The sequence below is a fragment of the Trachurus japonicus genome, chromosome 6 (assembly GCF_045865225.1).
Source record: "Trachurus japonicus isolate A0001 chromosome 6, Traja_1.0".
NCBI classification, from domain to species: domain Eukaryota; kingdom Metazoa; phylum Chordata; class Actinopteri; order Carangiformes; family Carangidae; genus Trachurus; species Trachurus japonicus.
This window is the reverse complement of record NC_140912.1, coordinates 25,085,147-25,103,009: the sequence shown is the minus strand read 5'-3', so window position 1 is coordinate 25,103,009 and position 17,863 is coordinate 25,085,147. Positions and strand designations below refer to the sequence as shown.

The 17,863-nt window shown below is 43.2% G+C and overlaps 3 protein-coding genes across 3 annotated transcripts; 2 read left to right on the top strand and 1 right to left on the bottom strand.

Moving 5' to 3' along the window:
- Window positions 1-3,291: 3,291 nt before the first annotated feature.
- On the bottom strand, window positions 3,292-8,618 carry dennd11 (DENN domain containing 11). Its single transcript, XM_085779962.1, has 10 exons — window positions 7,840-8,618; window positions 6,839-6,938; window positions 6,527-6,685; window positions 5,409-5,562; window positions 5,166-5,304; window positions 4,774-4,905; window positions 4,531-4,681; window positions 3,821-3,889; window positions 3,484-3,687; window positions 3,292-3,436 (listed from the first exon to the last, which is right to left on the bottom strand). The coding sequence occupies exons 1-9, from the start codon at window positions 8,354-8,356 to the stop codon at window positions 3,492-3,494; spliced, it is 1,617 nt and encodes a 538-aa protein (XP_085636088.1). The 5' UTR covers window positions 8,357-8,618; the 3' UTR covers window positions 3,292-3,436; window positions 3,484-3,491.
- A 285-nt stretch (window positions 8,619-8,903) lies between these two features.
- On the top strand, window positions 8,904-14,436 carry wee2 (WEE2 oocyte meiosis inhibiting kinase). The gene is made up of 13 exons (XM_085779961.1): window positions 8,904-8,991; window positions 9,098-9,134; window positions 9,360-9,720; window positions 9,859-10,067; window positions 10,401-10,458; window positions 10,848-11,017; window positions 11,132-11,253; window positions 11,364-11,510; window positions 11,604-11,708; window positions 12,905-12,990; window positions 13,083-13,253; window positions 13,373-13,521; window positions 13,969-14,436. The coding sequence occupies exons 3-13, from the start codon at window positions 9,361-9,363 to the stop codon at window positions 14,132-14,134; spliced, it is 1,743 nt and encodes a 580-aa protein (XP_085636087.1). The 5' UTR covers window positions 8,904-8,991; window positions 9,098-9,134; window position 9,360; the 3' UTR covers window positions 14,135-14,436.
- A 723-nt stretch (window positions 14,437-15,159) lies between these two features.
- On the top strand, window positions 15,160-17,793 carry bida (BH3 interacting domain death agonist). The gene is made up of 4 exons (XM_085779960.1): window positions 15,160-15,330; window positions 15,686-15,970; window positions 16,325-16,461; window positions 17,261-17,793. The coding sequence occupies exons 2-4, from the start codon at window positions 15,703-15,705 to the stop codon at window positions 17,453-17,455; spliced, it is 600 nt and encodes a 199-aa protein (XP_085636086.1). The 5' UTR covers window positions 15,160-15,330; window positions 15,686-15,702; the 3' UTR covers window positions 17,456-17,793.
- The last annotated feature ends 70 nt before the right edge of the window (window positions 17,794-17,863 follow it).

The following is a 17,863-nucleotide window of genomic DNA, read 5'->3' as shown; positions in this document are numbered from 1 at the left end:
TCAGACCCAAATAGTGTCCTCTTCTAAAGCTCGCATTACCAGTTAGTGACACAGGCTGTTTCCAGAGCCACACAATATGTGATACAACTCTTTTAACAAGGACAAATCAACCGAAATTAATGTGTAAAAACCAGCTCCGCCCTTAACAAACTACACGTGAAGCCTGTGTAGAATAACACTCACAGGGGCCAGACCTCTGCTAGTGAGAACATTTACCTGCTGATGAGTACAATTCTGTGTTTTTATGTTGTGTTGTGCTAATTATACTTTTTTTTAAGTACTGCTGGGGAAAAACAAGGGAAGATGAGTAAGACAGGATGGTCTTTCTCGTCCAGACCATCCTGTCAGCTGTTCTGTGCTATGAATGTGTCTCTGGAGAGCAGAGAGAGAGAAGAGCAGGGTGTAGGTAGAAAACAGTTACGCATGGTTAGAGGCAGAGGATCAGATAGCATTTAACCAGTATCAATGTTTTATTGTTTTACAATGGCAGTACAGTGAAATTAACAGTTGCTCATGCTATTGAGTTCATGTGTACATTACTGACATCTCGTACAGTGTTTCACATTAGTAAAAGGTGAAGACTTAACTGTTACTGTGTGAATTATCTTGAACTACATTACAATCGAGAAGGAAAAAAAAAAAAGGGTTACACTATTTGGATGTGCTGCTGCATGTGTGCAATAGTTTTGCTGTCTTTGACATTCAGTTGAGTGACAAACGCTGTACAAACAGATTTTTCGTTGAGCTAATGCTGGTACACGTCAGTGAACAAACCCCACAAAGAAGGCATTTAATGCAGTGGTGTGTGTTGTGTACATTCCCTTTTTCTTTTTCTTTTTTAAACGTTTAACATACAGCTGTAAAGCAAACACCGTCAAAGGCAAGAAAACACATCTGCTGAAAAGCAAATAGAGTCAACAGGCTTCACTGGAGACAGTAAGGTCATTCAGAATTGCTAAGGACAATTGACTTAATCTTTTTAGCAAATAATATTGACGCACATACAGTTATGAGTCGGTCACTTTGCTGAAGTAAGTTTGAGAAAGTCACATTTCCTTAAGGCCTCATTTTAACAACAAAGCTTAAGTGCCCTTTTTCTTTCATACACAACACTTAATACAGTCTTCTTTTTTTTTTAAACCAACCTAGAAAAACATCCTGACTTACTCAAGTCAAGATAAGATACAGGCTTATAAAACTAACAGTTCTCAACCTGGGGATCAGGCCCCTGAAAGAGCATGTTTGGAAAATGACAATGAAAAACAAAACTGAATACTTTTCACCAGTAAGTACCAGTAAATCATCATCATCATCATCATCATCATCAGAATCTGCTTCATCGACCAAGTATGGTTTGTGCATACGAGGAATTTAACTCCAGTTTCCAGCGTCTCTCGGTGTATTTACACACAGTACACAGCACCAATAATAACAATGTGCAGGGAAGAGGGCGATAAAGATGTTTCAAGAAAATGACTTGCGTTTTATAGCTTGCATCAGGGGGCCCACGACGAGGCTGAGAACCACTACAAGTTTATACAAGGCAAACGTCAGCCTCATGTGTTCCAACATGGAACAAATTATCACTCTGATTGGCAATGTGATGGATGGACCGAACCGGTCTGCCAGCAGCGCTATTCAATAGACACAGTTGGCCCCATCCCTGGCGGAGCTGGATTCACTGAATGGGACCGTTATGAAAAGACCGAGAGAAAAAACCCTCAGCCGGAACAGACGGGGGCCCTTCTGTGGATCTGCTCGCAGAGGAGGAGTTAAAGCTCCAGCTCCAGCTCCAGCTCCAGCCCCCACTAACCGTGACATTAGCACATCTCCAAAATAACACAAAGAGATCTTTGTCACAGACGCAGATAACTGGAGAGAGCGTCCTCTTTGAAGCTAGCTGATCAACAAGTAAACTACAAACGGCTCCATCACAGACTCTTCATTCAACAGGATCACAACAGATATATTATTAGCTTCCTTGATGATGCACCAGCTGCTGGTTTGAGTTACAAAAAGAATAAAAAAATATCAATGAAAGCCTGTATACAGTATTGCAAACAATACACACACACATACTTAGACACACACATACACAAACCCCCCTTCCAATCAACAACCCCCTTGCTGGCTCAGACTGTCAGTCATAAACATATAGCACTGAAAAGAAAACATCGTAGTTGAGCATGAGCACTGTGTGCATCAGGAAACAGTCCAGTGGTTGGACGTGGTGCAGCATTCATGATAAGTTAGTGTTTATACAGTAGAGTCACATTCATTAATAAATCCCTTGCCAATAACAACAAATTAGACACATGATGACATGACCAAAAAAAAAACTTCCCTTACATCACTTGCACTTAAACTGTGATCAAACAGACACATTATCAGACCTACCTCGTGCTGAAGGTGCATAAACGTGAACAAAGTATTTATAACAGCTTTTCCCATCAGTATAATTAACCCTACCCGTTATAAAAAAGAGGCTATCCAACCCAATGTATTTCACTTTTAACTCACTTCTCACTTTCAGCTGTGAAAGTTAACACTAAGCATATGACTGTGAGGTTGAATATACATTAAAAAGGCAGATACTTTCAACCAAACACAGACTCATATTGCTTTCTTTTTTTTTCCTCCAGAAAAGGCAAATAAAATGATCATAAAGCTTTACATTTTTAGAAGTAGCTTCACAAGAGCAAGACACATAATTTGTACACCTCGGTGTGTGGTGTTACAGCAGTGAAGTTGTCACGTATCACGGAGGCTTGAATGTCTAATGAATGGAATTTGAAGCACGGAAAAAGACACAAGAGACTTTTGCAAATCATACAAATGTTTCCCTCAAAAAAAAAAGAAAAAAAAAAAAGTGCGTAATTATTACCAAAGCTACAGGGTTGTGAATGTTTCACTAACCTTCTTCATTGAGATGAGTCCACACCTGCTTTTTACGCTTTCCTCCAGTGCTTAAATCCAAAGTCCCGCACAAGAAAACAGTGATTTCTGACCAAAAAAAAGTACACATAGTACACAGTGTGACATGAGATGTGAACGGCTACAAAAGCGCAAGGCTGCCAAGCGGCACAGTCTGCTCGGCAGGGGGGGTTCGCCCGCCCGCCAGCCACCGTGGAACCAGTGCACCGACAACGTCAAGTGTCCATATCACCCACCACACACACACTGGTTGGAAAACAGTCTCCACAGGTCGGATGAGAGACACACACACACACAGAGCGGAAACAGGCACCCAGGAGGGGACAGCAGGGAAGAGATGAAGCCCCAGGGTGGTGGCAGTGTCTTGGTGTGTGTGTTTGTGTGTGTATATGTGTGTGTGTGTGTGTGTGTGGGCCTTGATTGAAGGCACAAATAATCCAGTGACTTCCAGAGTTTCCCAGGCTGAGTGGTGGTGGTGGTGGTGGTGGTGGTGGTGGTGGTAGTGGTGGTGGGTGGATGGGCTTAGGGAGGAGGGTGGGGCGAGGCGAGGGGGGAACTCAAGGGCAACAGAGGTTGTCTATGACCAGTGTGACGTCGATGCCGTACACCTCCAGCAGGTCGACCAGGAAGGAGCGGTCGCCCTGGGGATCCAGCCCCATGGCTCTCACGTGCTCCGAGGTCAGGGTGGGATCGGTGCTCGCTGCTACTTCGGACAGCGTCTGGAAGATGCGGTTGTTCAGCTCCATGAAGAACCTGGGACGGGAGGATTAAAGACAGCTGCCATCATCACGCTGTGTGTGTGCTCCTTTTGCGTCACATTCAAATAATAAAAAAAAAAATGACTCAAGCGCGCTGATGGGTATGAATACACAAATCAAGGACTCACAGAATGAAAAGATCCTCTTCGTTTGACGTGCAGTCTCCATCCACCTCCTGTGTGTACAGCAACATTTGCCTGGGAAAAAGAACAGTCATCATGAGATATTATGAAATCTAACAAACTGAACCCTGAAACCAATTATTTGATCATTTGAATGCAGGAAAGTCTAATGAAATTTTCTAACTGTGATTGATTCAACATGTTGTTCAACATTTTGGCAATTTGCCCTATAGTCATAGCAGTAGGTTTGTTAACTTTATTTCTCAGTGCAAGCTACTTTTAGAACGGCGGAGCAGAGCCGCGAGCTGCTCAGAGCTACACTATGGAGGCAAATGGGATTTCTTGGTTTCCCTCATCAAACTCATCAAATACACAATCCAACAACTCCAAAACGCTGGTGGACAAGTTGTGACCTGCACATTCACCACGCTATGAGATAATAACAGAACGTTATGAGACAGAGTTGTTTTAGAGGTAAATTCATGTAAAACCGCTGATGTGCGTTCCCGTTGGGGGCAGTTTTTCAGCAAGCCGTTATTATCTCTATAGCGTTATTCTGCCGTTCTAAAAATAGCTTGCACCGACAAATAAAGGTAACGAACCTACTGCTAAAACTATAGGGATTATGGCAATGGGCCAATTTGCCAAAATGTTTAACTATCCCTTTAAAGTCTAGTACAGTTAATTTCAGCAGTACTTTACAGTTGTTATTGTACCTCTGTTCACTCAGTTTCCTGTACTTCTCCTTATCTGCCGCATTCAGTCTGAGCAGCGGCTGCAAATGACTTCTGTGCGTTTTCACATTCTGATTATCGACGTAGACGTCGTACAGGTCCTTCTTCTCCTCGAAAATCTTCTCTGTGGTACCTTGAAATATACAAACATATTATCATATTTGATCATATCATTTCCAGACATTATAGTGGATGTTGAACTATTAGCTGTAAAGGCTGACTCACAGGCCACGTATGACATCTCCGTTTCCAGGGTAGTGATGTCGGCTATGTTGATGTAGAAGAAAGGCCGTAATTCAGGCACAGAGACACCGATTCCAGGCAGAGACACATTGGCCAGTGAGCAACAGCAATATACTAAAGGAGCACAAGAAGCATGTTGAATGAAACATCTCCATAAAAAAAAACAAAAAACACATAAAGCCACACTTAAGTCACGGCATTATCATATTTATTACATCCTGGGCCATTTGTGTTAAATAGTAACAAGGAAAGAGTGTTTGTTACAACCAGATCACATGATAGGCTGTGTGTGTGTGTGTGTGTGTGTGTGTGTGTGTGTGTGTGTGTGTGTGTATGTGTGTGTACGTGTTAGTGTGTGTGTTTAAGCTGCTCACCCCTGTAGCAGACCACACCCACAGGTGGAGGGGAGAAGATGAGGAGTCGTTTCCTAAGCAGTGCAAACTTCCACAGCACCATTATCTGCTCCCCGAAAAACTGGATGAACTGGGACATGCAGCCGGCCGGGTGGGTGATCTGCAAACAGTGACAGTAACGGTGTTATGTATTTTATTTTTTTGTTATTTCAAAGCATCAAAACTGAGAAAACCTGCAATAATATAAGCTAAATGTCCTCTGACCTTCATTTCTGGGTGCATGCAGCGGTTGATGGTGGTAACACTCCAGGTCGGACAGGCAGTGACTAAGCCGTTTCCTATAGGTGGAAGAACAGCCTTCTTATCCTCATAGAAGGCCTCAAGTGGCGAATACTGGCCTGGACACTGCAACTGGTGTCTGGAAGACAAGAATAATAGGAAGGAAGAAAAAGAAGCAGAATAATTTATCATGAGTCATCTCACTAAGCTTGCAAAAGTGTATTTAATGAATTCATGCCGTTGTTTCTTGTTTGATTTGGAGCTTTCTGTGTATTTGTCGTCTGTCAGTGTTTTCCCATCATGCTCCTGGCTCATGCAGAGTCTCACATGTTCAACTCCTTCACTATGTGCGACACACTGTAAATGTAGCAGAGTCGTGCATTCGGTACAAGGAGCTATTTAGGTCATCCATAATGCAAGGTTACAGACTGCGCTCCGTTACTTGCTCTCTCTCACATTGCACTGTGCTGTGTGGGATCATCGGAGGCCACTCGCACTACATAAATACGTCTCTTTTAATTTGGTTTTCCCACTTCAGCCATTCATGCTTAACGCATCCTGTGCCGCCACCGCCGCCGCCGCCGCAGCAAAGTGAGCGGAAAGCCACAGAAACCACACATAAACAGAAAGCTGGGTAGCGAAGTCACACTCCACTTGGATGAATTCAGATGGACTTGCATTAAGTGGTATCCTCATCATCCCTTCTGTGTCTGTAACTTGAAGTGGTGTCTGATAGGCTATATATTTATACATAGTCAATGAGGGGGATTAGATTTCGTGAGGGGACTGAAGCAGAAGGGGCTGAGTTACTGAGGAGAAAAGACGCTGTCAAGGTTTCTTCCACTTCCGTGCTTGAAGACGTCACACAAAAAAAACTGTGTGTAAATGGGCTCCTGTGACGATAGCAGTAACTAGGACTCTTCTGGGCTCATGTTTAATAGATGAGAACATTTTAAACAAAAGAGGCAAGGACAAGGACGTGGGCGCATAAAGAGGAACTTGTAAACACAGCTGGGAGGGAGATAAATAAGATAAACAGATGAGGGAAAAAAAGAGACAGAAAAGGCAGGAAGGAAAGGAAAGGTATAACTCAGCGACCTCACCTGACTTGGTTCTCCAGGAAGTGCATGTAGCGGTAGAGGAGAGTGTAGGAGGGGGACAGGATTCCCACAGACTTCATCCTGGCTCCACGCTCCAGCTCACTCTCCACGGGCATGTTAGCAAAACAGGCCAGCCCGAAGTAACAGCCTTTACGGAAATATCTAGCCAAAGGCAACACAAGAGGAGCGACACACAGGAGTAAACACACAGAGGGACTGATTTCTGACAGGGATTTAGCAACAACAGCAACAACATAAACTGGATTTCATGGTTTCATTTGACTGATGGTTTAGAAAGAAGGGAAGTATACGTACATAAAGTCACTGGTGATCCGGTGGGAACCACTGGCCATCGACTTGAACTCAACTCCATCGAGGTTCATGTCGTGAGGCAAGCACCACTCTACCATGTTCCCTGTCATTCACACACACACACACACACACACACACACACACACACACACACACACACACACACACACACACACACACACACACACACACACACACACACATACAGAAATACACAGACATACACACAATAAATCATGAGATTACTTCCCATTCTTTCCTTGACTTTCACTCTGACTGACCACTTCCTCAAATTCCTCTGAGTCTGACAGTGCAGAGAAAGAGACCACGGGACAGTAAGAAAGCCCTGACTCAGCAACTGTACAGTACCAACACTGACCTCTCTTCCAGATGTGACTGAACTTGACTGACTATTGATTTTATTTCAGCTCTATTTTATCAACTCTTGTACCTACTGTTCAAATGACCTTTTTCAGTGTGTTTAACAGATAAAGCAAGAAAACAAAGGAAGTTCACTTCTTTTTTGTAAGAGTTTCCCCCTTCACAATTACAGCTAGTATTTCACCACAGTGGATTGTGAATGTGAATCTGCAGAGCTATGGTGGATCTTGAGATTAGACATTTTTCTTTTGACAAACCTAACTCCTACGCCCTTCAGTCCCCCTCATGACTTAACATAACGCACTTCAACACATCTCTAAGGAGGGAATGACTTTACAAAATGATAGGTAATATATAATGGCCTCTCAAGGAAATTTAAATCGAATGCAACTGGACTTGGTCAGATGTGAACATGAACTGATATAAAGCCTCTTGGATGAGAGGTGAAACGTCTTCCTAGACAATTAACCAAGTCCAGTTGCATTCGATTTAAATTTCCTTGAGATAGCCTAACTATGACCTGCACAAATGAGAATATTCACAGGCTTATATGGGTAATAATATCATCACTATTTCGTCCACCATGTATGATTTTAAAGATTAAACATCCTGCTCTTTCTTACCTGATCTTGTATCAAAGGTAACAACAAACACAGCCACGATCTGGTCCTTTTCCTCCCACTGATCCCTCACCGAGAGGCCGGCGGCGGGGAAGGGGACATTGCGCTCCGAGCCGAGGGGCTCCGGGCGCTTCTTCCACCCGGTCCCGTACCCACCACCACGGCCACCACCACCACCACGGGGATGATGATGATCTGTCCGGCTGCCGTCCTTGCTGCTGGCGACAACAGCTGTTACACTCTTGTTGGTCGGGCTGCAGGTGATGGTGTTGGTGGCGGCGGTGTTGGCGGTGTTGGTGGCGGTGCTGCTGCTCCACCCAGTACCACCAGCCGCAGTGCCGCCCTGTGCCTGTGTGCGCCGCCCGGCTGCCTGGGAACTTTTCCCCGCAGCCGGAGCTTCTTCCTCCTCCTCCTTCCGCGGCGGCAAAGGCGTTATCTGCGGGCCAGCCTGGTTGGGATCGGGCGGTGGTGGGATCTCCTCCCAGTCCAGCAGCGGGGCTCGGTCCGATTGCTCCACCATGGCGCTGCCTGCCTGGCTGCTGCCTCTGAAGAAAATAAACGATTAGGAGGACGAGAAATAAAATAAAAAAAGAGACAGGAAAAAAAAAAGTCCGAAGTCCGGTTGAATCGAGCAGGTTAAACACGCTGGAGCTGGAGCTGGAGCTGGATCATGGTTTCCTGCTGCTCGCTGGGTTGTTTTCTGTGGATCTGTAAGCGTGTCACATCCACTGACGGGCTGCTTTTCCTCCTCCTGTCTCACTGTTTTGATGACGTCGCTAACTTCCGCCCACGTGTCTATATTACTATTTCATACAGTGACCTAATTTTTTACCAAATAATCAGTGTAAACTCTATTTCAAGTTATATTTTCATTATTACCTTTATATGAAACTTGTTTAGTTTCACATAAAATCCCACAATATGAATTTCCCACATTAAAACACACATTACAACGCTGTAATTGTAACTTTGCCTAAAACTGTTTATGCAATTGACAGTCACCTCAGTCAGGTGTGCTGTTCAGGGTGACCTCAGCCAATCAGAGAGCTCGATGTGTTAAACTGGCGGCGTAGTTAATTTAAACAGGAAGTCATTTACATACAAGGCGCGAATTTCAAGCGTGGTGGTGATGGTGGTGCAAGAAGCCACTTGCTCGTGAGTATAAACATGTATCATTGACCATTGTGTCAAGCACCTCTACAAGTTTTAGATAAGTCTGACAATAACACCACCGCCTGACATGACTGGTGTTGCTTTTCAGTTGTCCTGCTTGGTTTGGTGACAGAATGGCCTAAGAGGTAAATCAGTGAGCAGCTACGACTGATTTGTTGTTGGTTTAAATTGTGGATGTTGTCTTGTGTCAGTGGATTTGACGAGGTGGTAATTACCTACTGGGTGTATGTAGGCCTGCTGGTTTAGACACTGGGAGTTGTATTATCGCCATTATCCTCTGAAGGAGAGTTCAGTGCAGGTTTACTGACTGAGTCAACACTTTTAATGTGAACTTTTGCCAATCTTCCAAGCATGGCGACACTGTTTGATGAGATCAGCCAGCAGCTGGACTTCTCTAGCTGTGGAGAGGAGGGGAGCAGCAGTGAAAACAGCTCTGACGACTGCACTCTCAGAATCCGGAGTCCCAGGATCCAAAGTCCCAGGATCCGGAGTCCCAGGATCCAAAGTCCCAGGATCCAAAGTCCCAGAATCCGGAGTCCTAGGATCCAAATTCCCAGGATCCAAAGTCCCAGCTCTGCGTGCAGGACCCCCAAGGTCCAACGCCACCGCAGCAGAAGCAACACCTTATCTTCCCCTGTGCAGTGCACCAGCCCTATACCTTATGCCTGCTTGAGCAAATTGAGGCTCTGTGACTCCCCCAGCACACCCAAGGTGGGGAATGGGAATAATAATAACAACAATATCTGATTATCCAGAGTGCGCCCCTGTGATCTGGAATGATTTATCTAAGTGTCAAACCAGTTTTAAATTCACTGAGCTAAATTGCATTACTCCTTATTCTCCCTGCAGAGTCTGCTCTCCAAATCATCCCACCCTTGTTCCACCTCTAAGATAAATTACAGTCGGAGGACCCTGCGTCCCACCTCATCTGCTACAAACCTCATTCAGGTGCCGTCTGTCAACGTGAATCCTTTCACTCCTGAGACGGTGCGGAGGAATAGTGAGCAGCAGTGGAGGAGCAGCTGCCGGAGCGATGAGGACGACGACTACGGACGCAGGTAACCACCACTTCCTGTAATATTATAGACCTCTGCAAAGAGAGCACTTGTCTTTGCAATCACAAATGAGTAGCTATTTCTGATGTTTTGGAACAATCTCACATCATGGGGAAGTTAGTCAGTTTGTATTCTGATGTATGTAAGAGCATTTTTTTCCTTTTCTGGAAGGTAGATTTCCAGCACAATCCACTAAGGGTGAAATTGATTTTATGACATTTGCAATGGTTCCTTTCTGATATAGTGCACTGACACATACCAAGGACATTAAAAGCCTCATTAATGCATTTTACTTCAAAGTATATGAACGTCTGAAGGCTCCCTTTCATCTCTCAGGTTGAAACACAGCCTAACGTCATCAGAGGAGGATGACGAAGCCTTTCTCCCACCAAAGGTATGACTATTTTTGTCTGTGCTTTCTGGTGAATGTAACCCTCCCTCTCAGATACTTGTGATATGATTTCATCACCAGGCTTTGTCATCTCTTATTGCTGCCTCCTCACTTCTCATTTTTGTCCAATAATGACATGCTGCCAGCTCTACTTCCGGGATTTCTCTAAGGAATCTCCACCAAAGAAGGGAAAAAAACAAAAAAAAAAACCTGTCAGAATCTCGACAAAACACTTCCATTGTGGAAGTGCTGCCATATTTGGTGACGCATCAAAAGAACCACCCTGATCCTACTGGCTGTAAAACTCGAGACTGCGAGCTGTGACGCGTGTTCTTTCTTTAGAAATGTCTTTTTGGTTTTACCACAAGGCCCTCCGTCTGTTTATTTGGCAGAGGCGAGCTGTCCAAGCTTTCATGCTGTCACGTTATGAGAGCGAGTTCCTGGAGCTGGAGTGCATTGGCGTGGGCGAGTTTGGGGCAGTTTATAAGTGCGTGAAGAGGCTGGATGGTTGTTGGTACGCCATAAAACGCTCTCGACGACCCCTCGCAGGCTCTGCCAACGAGTGAGTCAGCAGCAAATCATATCATTCTCTACCAGGCATGGATCACCTGTTTCTTTTTTTTTTTTTTTAATTTGGTTCCTGACTTTATCCATGTCCATTTATATATCATTTCAGGCAGCTGGCACTAAAGGAGGTGTATGCACATGCTGTTCTTGGGCATCACCCACATGTTGTTCGCTATTATTCAGCCTGGGCAGAGGACGATCACATGATTATTCAGAATGAATACTGTGATGGTGCGTGTCACCTTTTTTTTTTTAAAGACTTGATGATTGATAATTAATTCTAGGGCATTGATTTGTAATTTATCTTAGTCACCATGTTCATGTGTGTGTTTGTGAACCAGGTGGAAGCCTCAGTGATGCCATTGTGAAGAAGCGGCTGCAGTGTGAGCTGTTTTCAGTGGCAGAATTGAAGGACCTGCTCTTACAAGTGTCAATGGGCCTCAAATACATCCACAGCTCAGGCCTGGTCCACCTGGACATCAAACCAAGTATGTCTCATGTTGCAGTTTTCACTTTGCATGTCCTGATTTCATCTGTTCCATCTGAACTTGGTGCTTAAATTCATCTCTCTCTCTCTGTAGGTAATATATTTATTTGCCAGCGTCCCAGCACGACTGCAGCAGTTGAGGGGGAGAGTGAGGAGGAGGATGAAGGAAGCACACCAGCAGGAGTCATTTATAAAATTGGTATTACATCTGATGTTTAAAGGGATAGTTCACCCAAAATTCAAATTTCACTCATTATCTACTCACCCTCATGTCGACTAAGGGCTGGGAGAAGTTTCAGAGTCCTCCGTGCCTTCTCTGAGTTACAGCTGGGCTCCGTGCAGCACTGCATGTCCATATTGCGAACGGACACCACTTTTCTTCGTCCAAAAAGACACACCAAAAAACATCCAAAATGAAGATAAATTGTTCCGAAAAAAATTAAATAAGTCTATATTTCAAGCTTGTTTGTAGCGGAAGCTCCTCTTCCTGGTCCGTCCAAATCTCGCGCGATTTGCGCCGGCGTCAGTGTGATTACTGACGCCGGCGCAACTTCAATACAAGGCGGACATTACAGACAAGCTGTGTGGAGGTATTTGAATGTTTTTTTGGTGTGTCTTTTTGGACAAAGAAAAGTGAGCTCCGTTCGCAACCGTCATAGAGTGCCGAAGCGGAAGCAGCTCCATGGGTCCTCAATTCGAAAAAAGTCTCCATACGAATGAATGGGAGTCCAAGTTTTATTTCGTGATCCGATTGAATTGTGCCATGACAAAAAAATATGTCCTCTACCTGTTTAAAACGTCACGTTTCATGCCAAGAAATCAGCAGTTTGTTGTAAAACTATTGTAAAATAAAATTCCGAAGAGTCCATAACCAGAAAGACTACAGGTCGCGTAGGTGACGTCACACACCAAATGCCGGCCTTTCCCGTGTCAGTTGGTGACGTATTTTTTGTGGGACACCAGTTTTGTAGTCCACAGAGCGTCGTCACACAAAATACATTCTTCTGTTGCCGTTTTACGATAAACTGCTGATTTCTCGGCCTGAAACGTGACGTTTTAAACAGAGGACATATTTTTTTGTCATGGCACAATTCAAACGGATCACGAAATAAAACTTGGACTCCCATTCATTCGTATGGAGACTTTTTTCGAATTGAGGACCCATGGGGCTGCTTCCGCTTCGGCACTCTATATGGACATGCAGTGCTGCACGGAGCCCCGCTGTAACTCAGAGAAGGCACGGAGGACTCTGAAACTTCTCCCAGCCCTTAGTCGACATGAGGGTGAGTAGATAATGAGTGAAATTTTAATTTTGGGTGAACTATTCCTTTAAATAAATCAATACCTTACATGTTCGTTTGTTTTCTTAGTTCTGATTCCTGTCATTTTCTACAGGGGATCTGGGTCACGTGACCTCAGCCAACAGTCCTCAGGTTGAGGAGGGGGATAGCCGCTTTCTGGCTATTGAGGTTCTGCATGAGGTAAAAATGTGTTATGTGTTACATGTGTATACAAAATTAATAGATCCAGTCTTTATTTACATTTTTTCCTAAGCAGTCTCTCTGCTCCCCAGGATTACAGTCACCTCCCCAAAGCAGACATCTTTGCTCTGGGTCTCACTGTGCTGCTGGCAGCTGGGGCTCCTCCTCTGCCTCAAAATGGAGATGAGTGGCACAGCCTCAGAGAGGGGACGCTCCCCAAGCTGCCACAGGAGCTGTCACCTCCCTTCAAAAGCTTACTTCAGGTACTCTTGTTTTAATTAGAGATTCGAGCTGTCAGTTTTCATGTAGTAAGAAAAAAATGTAAATGCAGACCTTGCTGTCATATATACAGTAACTTGTTGAAATATATGTTCTTTGTCAGTTGTTGCTGGATCCAGACCCGACAAAACGACCATCTGCCAAGGAGCTTTGCAAGCACACAGTCCTACGGGAGGAGAGGACCGGGAGGCTGGCTGCTCAGCTACGTAGAGAGCTCAATGTAGAGAAGTTCAGGACGGCCATGCTTGAAAAGTAAGGGTTAATTAATTCAACAATCATCATTAATTCCATGCTGTATAAACTTGGCAGAGTTTGCTCATCAGAGGTGTAGTAGTCATTCTCTTGGATTTGTATATAGTCTTATACCACAAAATGTAACATGTAAAATACTGTTTTTTTCTTTTTATAAGAATAATTTTGTGTCAGACTTTACTTATACATACAGTGTTGGAGAAATGATTCAATACCTTTATTGTACTGGAAAAATATGAAAATCTATAATTAATGTTGTTTAGTGAAATGTATGGGAACATCTGCCTCATCCTGGTGCTCTGTTAAGATTATGAACTACATGAATATGGCCACCAGGTGGTGCAATTTCATATTTATTTGAAGAAAAAAACTGAACTGTTTTTGCAAAACAATGTGATCACAAACTTGACCCATTGAAGCAACTTGTATGTGTTGTGTTTTCCACAGAGAGCTGCAGGAGGCTCGCAAGGCAGCGTTGTCACCGAAACAGAACCTCTCACCTGGGCTGAAACCTCCCGCCAAGATGGGGTCCCTCCCCAGAGCAGGGAGGAGGCTTGTGGGTAGGAAGACGGCACGATCCATGAGCTTTGGTTGTCCTGGATATGCAGTTTGATGGGTCAAGTGCCGTCCTTGACACTGCATAATGTAACTCCTGAAACAAGATGACGGTTGTATAAATGCAACATGATCCCATGACAAGCATCCCTGTGCAGGACTAGTAGTGGAGAGACAACTTGATGCACAAGACGTCTAAGAGGACGACTGATGTTACTGAAAGGCTGTTGGAGCCTCAAGACTGTGGTTTGAAAGCACAAATCTACGCAAAGATCAACATCTTGTAACTGCATCAAACCAATGTATTTGACTTGTTTTATACCATGTTTTTTTATTTGTAAATAAACGTTTTTAAGCATGTTCAGATGTTTTTCTTCCCTACTGTCTTATTGTTGTCTTTTCTCAGTAAAACTATAGGCCTACGTGCTGTTGGGACAAGCCGTGCAGGGACTTTCCAGCAACTTCCCAGCTGTGTGTTATCTGTACCCACAGTAAACTGACTGTGTCAGTAAGAATGTGGCCTGAGAGGAGGAAAGACCCATCTATTTATTTGGAATTTTTTTTAATGCAGGTCATGTGATTTGTGTTAATCACGGTTAATCATTTATATGGTACTGCTGCGTTTACAGTCCTTTTGGCTGTGTTGGTAATTTTGGCATTAAAAAAAGGGTTATATCTGAACTTATTCAAAATCGCATGGCAACCAATCACCTCGGTTACTATTATTATTATAGTTGATAATTAAAGTTTTAAGAACATATTGAAGCCATAACTCCTACAGTCTATGGTTTGGAGTGGACTGACAGTCTCTGTATGCTTGGGTAACTACATGAAAATTATTTTTAATTGTACGTTTCTTCCGAAAAGCAACTTTTTTCAGCTTCCCGGTGTGATGTGTCTAACACCTTTAGGTTTATATTTGGTGAAAAGTGTGGGCTCATTAGAAATTCTCTGCTACAGCGAAGATTCACTGAAATGTAACTAAGGTGTTTTTAAACTGGAATATCCGGGGTTCTTTGAATGCACCGTGATGCGTTAAGGTCCAACCCCCAGTTAACGAAGCCTGACGGAGATAGAGCAGCAGAGCAGCAGACACACACAGAAGTTTTTAGTGGTGTTGCTGGACGTCGTTGTTGTTTATTTCCGCCACTTGTTTGCCCCGTGGGCAGTGATTCATGGCGTATTATCGTTATTGATCGAGCTCAGTCGTTTGAATGAAGTGAAGAACAGGTGAATCCGGCATAAGTAACGAATGTAAGTAAAAAAAATAGTTATTTCCCTGCTGTATTTCGTTAACGATAAAGTTTTCTCCCCCCGAAAGCTAACGTTAGCTTAGCTCTGTAGCTAACTAAACCGCTAACTGTGTTATCATGGTGATACGTCTGTTTATTCTGTTTACATGGTTCGTGGTTGTTAATTTTAAATGACAGCGTTTTAAATGCCATTCAGTTTCCTCTACTTGAGTCACGTTTAGGGACTTTTTGACTGACCCGGCGGTGTTTATCTCATCAAGCATCCAAACCAGTTGAGCTACAGTACTCTCCCTATTTATGAAGTAAACAAAAGTAGTTGCATCTTCTCATTATTGTTGTCTTTTCTTTTTGCAAAGGCCGAGAGTGTTCAAGGATGGAGGACCTGTTGAATATGAGCGGTGGCCAAAACACTGCCCTGGTCATTTTAGCTTTCCTTCAAGCGGACAGCAGCAGCGCAGACTACAACAAGGAGCTCCACTCCCTGGGCTCGGGATTAAATCTCACTCGGGACATCAATTGCAATGGGTCCAGGATCGATAGCACCACCGACGATGGTGACCTTGAGACTGATGGTCACCCGATGAGCTCTCCCTTACGCTTGTTCCATGATATTCGGCCTTCAGCGGACGTGCATTGGCCGAGTGAGTAAAATGAAAGTAAACTTAAACTTCAGAACTGGTTTCATGTAGCACCACATCAAACTCTTGACACCAGATCAGCTGGTTTCAAAATGAAAGTCTTTTGTCTGGATGTTTTAAAAATGGATCCACACCTGTCAAGTTACTCTGTCTCTTTCAGTTTGTGTCATATCTGTATTTCAAGACACCTGCTTATTTACATATTACTGAGGAACCACCACTCTATTGTCTTTCTCAGTAACAAAACAACCTGTGACTCAAAGTGAAAAGCAGGAAGATGCAAATGATGTTGTTGTGCTGCTGTTGCTGTATCTTTACTAATGGAAACCTAACTTTTGGACACTCTTGTTTTTGTAGTTGGAAACCACGAAGCTGCAGCAGCCCCTCAGCAGGTTGCAGAGGAGCTGAGAGCCATCGGCGATCAGCTTGAACGTGGTGCTGTGGCTCGGGCTACCAGGAACCTGAGCGCAAATTTATCAGCCTCCAACAGTGATGTGAGTCTGCTCCTCTGAGTATAGGAATGTGATATTGTATGTTGGTCATTATCTATAGCGACTACGACAGACTTCTCTTATCAGCAGTCGTCCTAGCAAAGGTTTGCTTTTTCATGACCCAATTTTTCTGACATGGGGACTTTTGGGACATTCTGGCACAAGAAGCTATGACAATAATTAAACTGCATCACCTAAGTGAAAGTCCACAATGTTTTTTGCTCTTGAGAAAACGATTTATCTGTTAGTATTTGTTTGAGGTAATGGAGTATTGACGCAATTTGTCCTGTGAACAATTCAGTTTGTGATTTGGTCTCAACAATAGCTAATATATAATATACATAGGTGCATCTCAATAAATTAGAATATCATGGAAAGGTTTATTTATGTCAGTAATTCAATTCAAAAACTGAAACTAACATATTATATAGAGCCATTACACAGAATGAAACATTCCGCGTCTTTCTTTATTTTTTCTTCTTTCTTTTTCTATTTATTTTAATTATAATGAATATGGCGTACATTTAATGAAGACCTAAAATTAAGTATCTCAAAAAATATATATATTACAAAAGACCAATTTAAAAAAGCATTTTTAATATGGAAATGTTGGCCTTCTTCCTTCTTGGTTGGGGCCATTTCCATCATATTCTAATTTATTGAGATGCACTTGCATATATAAGATGCCGGTGATCTTTTTAGTTAATTTGATTAAATAACTGTTTTTGTCTGAGGCACAGTAACCACCAGAAATCCTGAATGATGTATTTTAATCTCTGCCTTGTTTCTCTTTGTATCTCAGCAGTGGCATGTGCACCTTTCACGGGAGGTGCAGGGGGTTATGAGGAACATAGGACTTCCGCAGCATCTACACCACGAGCAAGTCATGATTGCCCTCACTCTCACTCTGGTGAAGGGAGTGTGTCAGCAGAGCCCACGGTTTCTGAAAAACCTCTTCAATGCCACACTGCAGTGCATCCTTGGACGTACCAACTGACTTTTGAGCTGCAAGCTGAGAGGAAATGGCTGAGTAATGTGTGGTGGCAGATGAGCACAGAACACAGAGGAGTTGTGTTTACGAAACACTTTGCAAACTTAAGGGAATGATTTATTAATTTTCTTTCTTTTTTTTAAGATATGCATTATTGACACTCAAAATGTATTAATTACTTAATGTTCATGTTTCCGTTTGCTTAAATGTGTCTATTCATTCCATACTTGAAATACATTACAATACTTTTTTTTTTTTTTACAATTGTTGTTTTTCATTTGGTAATGAATGTAGCAAGTACACTGTGTAACTTGAGCAAATGAATAAACAGTGTTGTTTCTGGGGTTAAGTTTACTTTCAACTTTGAAATAAATACGTAACTTCAAGTTTGTAAATTTGCGCATTTTCACGAAC